Here is a 12,082-nt window from a genome sequence, read left to right on the forward strand (position 1 = left end):
CTGCTGTTGTGTTCCCAAACTGCCAAGGCCTAGACTTGCTAGCCACAGAAAAAGGTGGGCTCTGGGGCTTTCTCCACAAGACCTGCTATTGCTTCACCAACAAGTCCAGACTTATACAAGAAGGCCTCAAAAGGTTGCATGGTCAAGCCACCACCCTACCTGTGGGAAACTAGCCCACCGGGCAATCGTGTATCAAACCGCCTGAGTTTAAGTTTCTGTTTCCCGCTTCCCGCCTAATTTGAGTTTCCCGCCTAGGTTAAGTTTGAACTTCCCGCCTGAGTAACGCTTCCCGCCTAAGTTTAAGTTTCAGTTTTCCGCTTTCAAAAGTAGGATCCTCCCGCCCTCTGCCTAGCGATTCGCCAATACCTCTCCTCGTTCCCTCCCCGCATCCCTTCCCTATATGAACTCTAGCTAGCCCGGCAATAAACGAGACTTGATCAGAAGCCTGTCTCGTCTCCGTCTCTTGTGTCTCTCGTCCCTCCATTCTCACTCCCCCTCTAGGGTCTCCGTTGACTGTCCCGCGGGACGGGACACCTACCAAATCAGGTCTTGTCCCAGACCCTTCCTTGCTGGTGGACCACTTCCTAGAGCTTGTGGCTTGTACCTCTTCATGGGCCCATTGTCTCAATACTCCTCCTAGTCACATCTGACCCTTGTCTCTTCCAGACCCTGTCTAGGTTCATTCAGGCAGGGAGGTCTTGCTTCACTTCTCAAGTGGCCACCACCCTGTTCCGCATAGTCCCTGTCTCCACCACAACTTTACCCCTGCTCAGCCTGAAGCAGCTCCATGAGGACAAAAACTCAGGCTCCCATGCAAGATTCCTTATTTCATTCTTCTTTATCTCAAAAACCCAATAAATGATAGATAGGTATGACACCCATCTGCCCCCAGCCACCTGAGTTCTTGGAGTAGCTGCTCCCAGACACCTGAACACTCTGTGAACAATCATAGCTCAACGCCCACATCCTGTTGCCAACACAGAAGCTCTGCTGGGTCACAGCACACCCAGTAGTACAAAATGTAGCCGTGGCTGTGGCCACAAAACTGTTGCTGCCCGGATATTCTCACTTCACTGATCCCTCACTCTCCTCTCCCCCCCCCACCCCAACTTGAGTCAGACTCTCCTTCAGAGTTAGTCCAGGAAGGTCTTGCTTCCAACCCTGAAATCAGATTGGCCATGTTCTTTTACTGGGTTGCCACTATTTACCTAACATTTACATTAAAACCAACTTAATTTTAATAGTATATAAAACTGTGTTCTTATGTAGCACATCATCCTTGTATGTTGCCATTGTCACAAATTATATCTTTATACATCCTGAGCCATTAACATTTATTTATAACTATTATTCCTTTCTTAAATCACATTTTAAAAGGGAATTACAAACAAAAATATGAAAATAACCACTTTTATATTTACCTATATGGTTACATTTACTGGTGTTCCTTTCTTCTTCACACAGATTTGCCTGTCTAGAGTCCTTTCATTTCAGCTTATGGATTTCTTTCAGCATTTTTGTGAAGTGGCAGCCCTAGAAAACCCTTTTGCCCTTTTGCTATGGCAGCCCTAGCAAACTATAACAGACTTTGGCAATTGGGGTGCAGTTGTAGCAAATACCTAAATATGTGAAAGTGACTTGGGGCAAGGTAAAGGGTAGAGGCAGGAAGAACTTTGAGGTACATGTTAGAAAAACCTGGATTTCCTTGACAGACTAACAGACTAACCTCAAATGGATATGAAGAACATATTACTGGAAACTGGAGGCAAGACAGCCTTTGTTGTAAAGTGGTAAAGAGCTTCACATAATTGTGTTCCAATTTTTTTATGGAAAGTAAATGTTTAAGTAATAAACTGTGAAGTTTAGCTGAGTATACTTTTTTTTTGTTATTTGGGGTTTTTTTTGATACCGGGGATCGAACTCGGGTCCTTGCGCTTGCGCAGCAGGCGGTGAAACTACTGAGCTAAATCCCTGGCCCCTAGCTGAGTATACTTCTAACCAAAGTGTTGAAGGTGTAGCTTTGTTTTTCCTTGCTGCTTATAATAAAATTTGAAAGGATAGAGATAAATAAAAAAGGAATTATTACACAAAAAAGAACCAGGACTTAAAATTTTGGGGAATTCTAGGCATAATCATACTGCAAAAACTGCAAAAGGTGTGCTCTTGAAAGGGTATGGTGGGACTTTACTAGATATATTATGAACACATGACTTCTGGATCCAGTTAACCATTTCAGCAAATACACTGACACAGTGAAGACAGAAGTATGATGCAGTGAAGGCGGCTTGCTGTATTTCTGGAATTCTATAGGCAGGAAACAGGATGATAGAGCTGTATAGTAGTAAACACGCACTGTCCTTCAAGTACAGGGAGGAATGACCCCAAAGGTGGCTCAGAGGTCAGCAGGGCTGTCACTGTCACAAGCACAGACACAGGGGATGGGACTGTCTCTTCCTTGGTTCCAGAGAAGAGGTATTTTCCATGGCCAAGGGGACGAAGCTACCTACCTGGTGGGACCACAACCCACAGCATGGCACCAAAGAAGATTATTCTTGGAGTCAAAACCTAATGAAAAATTCCACAAATGCTGCTTAAATTAGCTGCATACGTTAATGTCTATAAATGTATACTGTATAAAGATTAAATATGGGGAGGTCAAAATGTGCAACCTAGTGCTGATTTTGGTAATAATAAATTAAATCTTTGGGTAAAAATTTAAAAGTCTAATGGAATTTTCCCTGCTAGGCTTTAACTTGCTTAGGACATTCACTCCTTTCTCTCTCTCTCTCTCTCTCTCTCTCTCTCTCTCTCTCTCTCTCTCTCTCTCTTTGGTACCGGAGATGGAACTCGGGTCCTTGCTCTTGTAAGGAAGGCAGTGGAACCCCTGAGCTAAATCCCCAGCCCATTCACTCCTTTTTTCTTCCCAACTTTTTCCCTGGGTGGGAATGTCTGTCCTACCCCTGTCCCAACACTGCATTTTGAAAACAGGTAACTTCTGAATTCACAGGTTCGCTGTTGGTATTTTGCCCAGGATGAATTTATTTTTAGTTTCACTTACACTTGATGTAGATGCTACTGATGTGAGATTTCATAATTAACAGTTGATGCTGGAGTCAGTTAGGATAACTTGGGCTTTTGGGATGAGCTGAATGTATTTTGCATGCAAGTGCATGAATTTTGGGGGGCAAGTGGGTGGAAAGTTATGACATTGTGACTCCCCCAATTCCTATGATAGAGTTCCAACCCTCACACCTCAGGAGGTAACAGTATTTGGAGACAGGTTGTGTATTGAAGTAATTAAGGCCAAATGAGGTCACTGGGGGGGGGTGTCTTAACCCAATATAAGTAATAAGAAGAGGGGACCAGGACAGAGACATGAAAAGGAAACTCCATGTGAAGAAACAGGGAAAGAGTGGCCATCCACAAACCAAGGAGGGTGGCTCAGAAGAAACTGAACCTGCCAATACCTTGATTTCAGACTTCCGGCCTCCAGAATTGTGAGAAAATTAATTTCTGCCGTTTAAATAAAAAGGAAGAAGGAAAGTAATGCAGTACTGATACATGCCACAACATAGATGAATCTCAAAAACGTTATGCTAAGCAAAAGAGAGTAGACACAAAAGACTATACCTTGAAGGATCCACTTACACGAAGTATCCAGAAAGGGCACTGTTGCGCCGGGGATTTAGCTCAGTGGTTTCGCCGCGGGCTGTGCAAGCGCAAGGACCCAAGTTCGATCCCCGGTACCAAAACAAAACAAAACAAAACAAAAACCCCAGAAAGGGCACTGTGTATATATTTATATAGAAACTGCATCAGGTGTTGCTGGGGCCTGTGAGTGAGAATGGGGAGTGAGTACAAAGAGCCATGACTTTTCTTGTTGGGATAATGGAAATGTTAATAAATTAGATTCTGGTACAAGTTCTACATTTTATAAAGTTACTGAAAATTCTTGAAGTGTAATCTTGAATGGGTGAGTTTTATCATGTAAATTATGTCTCAAAATTGTTTAAAAAGTTAATAACTGAAAAGAACTGAGGTGATATTTGTAGGATGACAAAACATATTTTACTCTTCTTGGTACGGGGGATCGAACTCACGTCCTTGCACTTGCAAAGCAAGCAGCAGAACCACTGAGCTAAATCCCCGGCCAAAACATATGTCACTTTAATGTGTCTATAAGAAAAATTTGTTTGACTAATTCGTTCAATTAATAAGTTTAACATTTAAATATTTAACCATCAAAACTTATTGAAATTTCATATAACTTTAATTACATTTTAGAATCTCCTTTAAACATCTGGGATAATTCCTTTTCATATTGTGACAGTTTATACATGACTACTATGACTTTTTCTCTTACCTCATCTTAGAAAAGGTTTGGAAGCATAGCAGGCTGATACGAAAATAAATAAATAGATAAATATCGGGAAGCCAAGATACCAACATCGTTAAAACCGTTTCAAGCCAGACTCCTGAACTGTAGAAGCCTCTTTCATGTCTTAGGAACGCACAACGTTCCCGCCGGTGGCTCGGCTGGTTACACAGCGTCGGCGAGGACAGGGCGCCCCTCCGACGGTTCCGCTCAGCCCTCCCGCCCTGCCTGACCCCCAACCCGGCCCGGGGCGGGACCTGGAGGGCTGGGGACTCCAGGGGGCGCGGTCCTCTAGGCTCCGGAAGCCGGGCAGACCTGGCGCGAGTGCGCCCCGCTCCGGCCGGGAAGGGCGGGCCCGAGGAGGCTCCCCCGCCCGCGCCCCAACGCCCGCGCCCCACGTCGCGCGCTCCAGGAGTCTGCGCTGTGGGCGCCTCGGCGGCTAACGGAAACCTCCGGCCCGCGACTCCGTTTGCGGAACCCGACCTGCAGAACCGCCCTTCATGGGCGGTTACCTGAGCCGGGCGCGCCAGGGCCCGCAGCCCCTACCCGTGCGGGGCCAGGACCAGCTGGAGAGGCCGCAGAGCCTCGCACTCCCCCGCCGCGACCGCCGCGTGTCCTCTGCTTTCCGGGTCCCCTCGAGGTTGCTGTCCCCCAACCTGACGAGCAGACTGTCCTGTGAGCACCCCGTGGCTTCCCCCTGGCGACGTCGGCACCGTCGGCGGCTTCTCGTCGTCCACAGCCAGCGAGGTCCCGCCCAGAAGGCTCGGTGTTTGTTTCTGGGGGTCTTTCCCTCCACGCCCTCGAGGGGCTTTCAGAAGAAGCCGGCGCGGTCAGTGTCCAGCCTCAGGATGGCCTGCCCCGCAGCCATCCTGAGCCTGGCGTCCGCGAGGGGAAAACTCAGGCTCTGTTTGGCTCTGGACCCGTCAGCCTTGACCGGCTGGACTTCGCGAACCGGCCTCTTCTCAGTCTCAATTGCAAAGCAGTCCCGGCTGACAGCTCTAGAAGAAAGTAGTCCAGAGAAAGCCAAGGAGGAGAAAGACCTGGCCTCCCCGGGAGAGAGCGGGGAAGGATTTACAAGGCAGGAGGAGAGCAGCGCTATCCCGGAAAGACAGGCGGATCCGAGAAGGCTTTCTGAAGGCAGCGAGAGCCACCAGTCTGCGGTTAGGCGCCTCGAGGTCAGCGGGGCGCTCTCTTCTTTCTTGCCCGGGCCTGGGCCTCTGAAGATGGGCTTCTGTTCCGGGAGCTCAGTGAATAGTCTGATGACGGAATCCCAGGGCTGTTTCTCGAGCTCACGCAGCAAACGCAACGCCATCACCAGTTCCTACAGTTCCACCCAAGGCCTCCCACTGCTGCCCAAGAGAGGTGGTGCAGGCCCTGCTGGGCGCCCCCACCCAGGCCCATCCCATTTTCTGGTGCCTGCAAAGAAACCCAGTGAGGAAGGCCATCAGGCTAGCTCTTCGACCTCGGTGGTATCACAGAGGAAAAGCCAGCACGAGAAGGGCACCAACGCTCCATCAAGCCAGCAACAAAGCCTGCGGGGTTGCTCAAACCCGTCTGATCTTTCAAGGCACCCCAAACGAAAGATTCTTCTGCTGTCCTGTACAAGAAAAGACCCAGTGATCCTCCCCCCACCTCTCCTGCTTGGCTATCGGGTCACGGCTGAAGACTTGGACCTAGAGAAGAGAGCTGCAATCCAGTGGGTCAACAAAGTCTTGAAGGGTAAGACCTAGGACGCGTAGAGCGCAATGCCGTCCAGCCTTCCTCTTACTCCTGCCTGTCTGCTCGGTCACGCAAAGCACTAGCGCTTCCTCCAGTTCTAGCACTCGTTTGTGTCCAGAGGGCTTCTGGAAGATGAGCAGGCCAGGACTGCTGGCCTTCTCATAACCTGGCACAGCTGCTTCAGTGGGCTGCTTGCTTGGTTCTTCCCAAAATTTACTTACTTGGTCTGGCTGTGAAGAAATAGGGTACTTCCCCCTGGCCTACCAGGGTCTGTTCCCAAGTATTTTGCCGCCTGGCTCTGGCTGATTACTGGGATGGTCACTGTGGGAGACGATCATGAGTCCAGCTTTGCTCTTGAGGAGCCCAAGGGACCCCCCCCCCCAAAGGAGCTCCCATGGACCCTCCAAGATGGTGTCCCAGAGTGACAGTGTTCCATTCCCATCCTCTTTTCTGCCAGAAGTGCCTCCAAAAGTTGGTTGCTGGAGGCTATCAGGCTGATTCGCCTCAGTGATTAGGGACTTGCAACAGAAGAGTGAAATTTGGACCAGTTTTTCCTCGAGGCAGGAAGAGGCAGGATGCCCATGGTTCTTGTGGCTTCTCCCATTGTCTTAACTGAGTCCTTATCCATCTTTTTTAAACAACAGAAAACACACGCACATGCACACGCACACATCTGTCATGCATCGATTGACAGTGGAGATCCGAGGAATGCACGGTCAAGGAATGTTGTCACTGTGTGAACACCAGAGTGCGTACACATAAACCTGGATGGTATATGTCAATCACTTGATGTGGCCTCTTGATGCAGGACAGAGATGGAGTAGGGCCTGGGGTTGTGGTTCAGTGGTGGAGTGTGTGGTTAGCATGTGCTAGTACTTGGATGGGATCTCCAGCATTGCAGGGGAAAAATCCTCCCAAATTTGGTAAATATAAGATGGGTGAGGCTGCTGCTGGCATAATAAGGCATGTTGTTTTAAGTAAACACTTTTAAAGAAGAATTCTATAGAGGTAATATCCTCAGGATATCACAGGGAGTACAGAGTATCCATGTTTTCTGTGGGTCCTGTTACCCTTAATGATCTACTGTAAAGTTACTGTTTTTCCCTGTATAATAAGTATGTGGAAGCGGACACACTTTGATGCTATGCAAAAATTCTATATATCTTTAAACTTTCACCACCAATTTTCGTTTTTTATTTTAAGGTATACTTTATTTTAGTTGGCACAGAGTTGCACAAATTTTTGGAATACAGTGTGATGTTCTAACACATTTTCATATTGTATAAGGAACATGTAAGGACAGTTAGCATAGCTGTCACCTTCAAACATTTATTATTTACTTGTGGTGAAGCATTCAAAATCTTCTAGCTCTTTAAAAATTCACATTATTTTTTGTTTGCTTAAATTCTTTTATTGGTACATTTTAGGTATACAATACGTTTACGTTTGTCATTGGGTGCTTGTACCTGTACATGATGGATCTTGGTTCTTGTTTTTTCCCCATTCCCTGTGCGCCCTTCATCCCTCCACCCTTCCCTATTTACATAGACTTCGTTTCCATTGTTTTTCTTTTCTCATAATTTTTCCTTTCCCTTCTTGGCTTTCCCCATCTCCTCCCACCACCCCTACCCCTTTGGACCTTTTCCTATTTAAAAGTATCAATTATTAGTTATTAATCCTTTTAGTCCTTATTTACACTCTCAGTTTCTCACACTGGAGAAACTATTCGGTATTTACACATGTGTGTCTTACTTATTTCACTTAAGAGTATGGCCTCAATATGCATCCATTTAGCTATAAATGACTCTAGTTTCTCGTTCTTTATGGCTGAGTAGTACTCCATTTTATTAAAAAACCACATCTTCTTTGTCCAGTCTCCAGTTGGGCACTTGGGCTGTTTCCAAGCTTTAGCTATTACAAACTGTGCTGCTATGAACATGGGTGCCCATATATCACTGTGGTATGATTCTTTTAATTCTTTTGGGAAGATCCCCAGCAGGGCAATAGCTGGGTCAAATGGGACCTCCAGCCCTAGTTCTTTGAGGTATCTCCACACTGATTTCCATAGTGGTTGCACCAGTCTGCACTGTCACCAACAATGGAGAAGGGTTCCTTTCTCTCCACTCCCCCGCCAGCATTTGTTATTGGTTGATTTCTTCATAGCAGCCACTCTTCCTGGGGTGAGGTGGAATTTCAGTGTTGTTTTCATCTGCATCTCTTGAATGACCAGTGATGTTGAACATTTTTTCATATGTTTATTTGCTGCTTTTACTTCTTTGTCTGAGAAATGTTCATTTCAGATGCCCGTTTTTGAATTGGGTCTTTGAATTTGGGGGGTCTGATTTTTTTCAATTCTTTATATATTCTAGATAGTAGCCATTTATCTGAGTTACAGCTGCTAAAAATTTCTTCCGACATTGTAGGCTGTCTGTTAGCTCTGTTGGTGGTTTCTTTTGCAATGCAGAAGCTTTTTAATAAGATGAAATCCCAGTTGTTGATTCTTTCTGCTAGCCCCCGTGCTACTGAGGTTTTGTTCATAAAGTCTTTTCCTATGCCAATATCTTCAAGAGTTCTACCTAACTTATCTTCCAGCAAGTTTAGTGTTTCTGTCTCAATATTTAGATCTTTAATCCACTTAGATCTTAGTTTAGTTCATGATGATAGATATGGGTCTAGTTTTCATCTCTGACAGGTTGAAATCCAGTTTTTCCAACACCATTTATTAAATAGGCTATCTTTCCTCCAATGAGGGTGGTTGGCTCCTTTGTCAAAGATGAGGTGGCTGAGTACATCTGAAGTTGTTTCTGCATCTTCTAATCTATTCCACTGATCCTCGGGTCTGTTTCTTTGCCAGTATCATGCTGTTTTTATCACAGTAGCTTTGTAGTATAGTTTCAAGTTGGGGATTGTGATACCCTAGCCATGTCTCTGTTGCCCAGAATTGCTTTTGCTATTCTAGGTCTCTTCTGGTTCCGAATGAATTTTTGGATTGTTTTCTCTAGTTCTGTGAAGTATATTGTTGGAATTTCAATCGGCATTGCATTAAATCTATATAGCAGTTTTGGAAGTATGGCCATTTTCACTATATTGATTTTTCCTACCCAGGAACATGGGATGTCTTTCCATTTTCTTATATCCTCCTCGATCTCCTTTGTCAGAGTGCTGTAGTTTTCAGTGTAGAGGTCTTTTGCTTTCTTTGTTAGATTGATTCCTAGATAATTCATTTTTTTGGATGCTATTGTAAAAGGAATTGTTTCCCTAATTTCTCTCTCAATGAGTCTGCTATTTGTGTATAAGAAGGCTATTGTTTTTTGAGTGTTGACCTTGTATCCAGCTACTCTACTGAATCTGACAATTAAGTCTAGATGTCTTTTGGTAGAGTTTTTTGGGTCTTCTATGTAAAGTATCATATCATCAGCAAATAATGAGAGTTTAACTTCTTCCTTTCCTATCTTTATTCCTTTTATTTCTTTCTCTTTTCTAATTGCTGTGGCTAATGTTTCAAAAATTCACATTATTTTGTGCGGTTTTTTTGTTTGTTTTTTGGGTTTTTTTGGTACTGGGAATCGAACTAGGGACCTTGCACTTGCGAGGCAGGCAGCAGAACCACTGAGCTAAATCCCCAGCCCAAAAATTCACATTAATGACTATTATCACTCTGCTGTGCTGTGCAGAGTAGAACTTATTTCTCTTATTTATGTGTAACTTTTTACACAGTGGCCAACTTCTCCTCATTCCCTTCCACCTCTCCAGCCTCTTCTGACCATTATCTACTCTCCTGTGAGATCATCCTTTTTAGAATTTACATGAATGAGGTCATGCAGTATTTGCCTTTTGTGCCTGGCTTATTAAACTTAGCATAATGTCCTCTGGGTAATTCCACATTGTTCAAATGATATGATTTCATCTTTCTGAGTTTGAATAATAATCCATTGTGTACATATACTACGTTTTCAAGTCCATTCATTCTTTGATGGACACTTAGGTTGATTCCATATCAGTATCTTGGCTGTTGGGAATAGTGATACAGTAAACATGTCACTACTGCTTTTGGCATTCATCAGTGAGTACATCTTACCTGCAGCAACTATTATTGTAGTGTTCTAAGGGTGATTTTCTGTTCCCTTGTTTCTTCTACATTTATTTAGTATTCTTCTTTAAGAGTTTTCTCAATTTATTTAATCGTTTATATCTGGACTTACTTATTTCATTCTTTGGGCTGTTACATGTTATTACTGTATATTTTGTTGCTCAGATTTTTCCAGATGGGCGTTTGTGAAGTCTTCAGGTTCGCTCCTGAATCTTTTAAACATACTTGCATCCCCCCTCCAGGAATTTTTTTCCCAAGCACTTCTTTGCCTTCTAGCCCCATAAAATGCTCTGGATCATCTTGTATTTTATGTGCCCCAGTTCTGGAGCCAACTGCTTCTTCAAGGAGCTTTGGTTCCTTTTACTGGAGAATGGAATTTAAAAAATATGGTCATGAGACTTAGATGTGCTCATGACGACTAAGAAATCTCTTGCTTCTTCTAAGTCCACTTATGAGACACAGCTAGGAAATATATGTATATATATATATATATATTCTAACCCATTTACACACAGATATATATCTGTGTGTAAATAAATTCATTACTGACTTCTCAAACTCGAATTCAGAACCACAGAGTTTATTCTAGAAATTTCCTCCTTTCCTTATGTATAACTTCTTTCTCCAACAGTTTCTCCAGAAAAACCTGATCTAATTATCTACATATATTGTTCAACCTTAGTATACATGTAGAATAGTTTCAGAATTGCTAAACCTGTGTGAAATTTAGCAATGGCTTTAGTGTACAGTTCTTTCTGTATGTAGGGTTAGTATCCAGTAAAACACTGTTTCTCAAAATTACTTGATTTACTCTTTCTTCTTCAGTAACACTGTGTGATTCCTTTGTAATACAGTTAGACCCACTTGTCACAACCACACTCTGCATTCCATGACGGGGTCCTCCAACAACATAGTAAAAATCGATTTGCAAATGGTAAAACTTACTCTTTATGGTGTATAATTTACTTATATTTTGTTGAGTATTTTTATGTCTGTATTCATGAAAGATGTTGGCCTAGCTTTGTCTGGTTTTGTTGTCAGGGTAAGATTTCCTACATAGAATGAGTTGGGAAGGGTGGACTCTATCTCTCATTTGGAAGGATTTGTAGAACAGTTGGTAAAATTTTTTCTTCCTCTTCCTTTCTCCCTCCTCTCTTTCCCCTTTCTATCTTCCCTCTCCTTCCTTCCCCCTTTCTATCTTCCCTCTCCTTCCTTCCCCCTCTTCTTCTACCGTCTCCTTTTCTTCTTCTTCTTTTATTTTTTGAGACAGAGTCTCCCTATGTACGTCAGGCTGGCTTTGAACTGGTGGTAATTCTCCTGCCTCAGCTTCCCAAGGGGTGGTATTACAGGTGTGCACTACCATGCCTTGCTAAAATTTCTTTTTTCAGTGTTTGGAAGAATTCATTAATGAAGCCATCTGGCACTGGGTTTTTCTTTATGGAAAGATTTTAAATTGCTTATTCAATTTATTTTACTTGTAGGTCTCCTGAGATTTTGTTTTTGAGTCTGTTTCAGTAATTGATGCTTTCCTGGAAATCTGTCCGTTTCATCTATATTGTCTAACTCAGTGTCATAAATTGTTCATAGCACTTTCTATAAAGATAATAGGAAGCATTGTAGTATCTGTAAGGTAGAAATTGATGCCCTCTCTAACTCCTGGTCACTATAATACCTGATAACATATTTGGCAAGCCATCCAGGAGGTAACAAACAGAGCCAGGAAATAAGGCCATAGAGCATGGTTACAGTCTTTTAATGTATTCTTTTGAATTTAATTCATTCCCCCCATGAATCTTCTTGGGATAATGCTGGCTTACCTTCTGCTATTCCTGTAGATTCACCTGAGGCGTAATTAGAAGCTTCTGTAGGTGTTCACTGTGCAGTGACTGCTGTTTAAA

At 43.8% G+C, this 12,082-nt stretch overlaps 1 protein-coding gene across 5 annotated transcripts in view; it reads left to right on the forward strand.

The window, feature by feature from the left end:
* Positions 1-4,761: 4,761 nt before the first annotated feature.
* Positions 4,762-12,082, forward strand: part of LOC101703649 (nuclear envelope pore membrane protein POM 121-like) — a 78,732-nt gene continuing 71,411 nt past the window's right edge. For all 5 annotated transcript variants that reach the window (XR_015444891.1, XM_087195019.1, XM_021242646.2 and 2 more), the window contains exon 1: positions 4,762-6,094. Coding sequence is in view for 4 of the 5 variants with exons in the window: in XM_087195019.1 (XP_087051145.1) it covers positions 4,876-6,094 (1,219 nt within the window). In the remaining variant the exon portion in view is untranslated. The remainder of the gene's footprint in view (positions 6,095-12,082) is intronic.

This window comes from Heterocephalus glaber, unplaced genomic scaffold, assembly GCF_053883595.1.
Source record: "Heterocephalus glaber isolate CG9 unplaced genomic scaffold, H.glaber_assembly_v1.0 deba00001606, whole genome shotgun sequence".
NCBI classification, from domain to species: Eukaryota; Metazoa; Chordata; class Mammalia; order Rodentia; family Bathyergidae; genus Heterocephalus; species Heterocephalus glaber.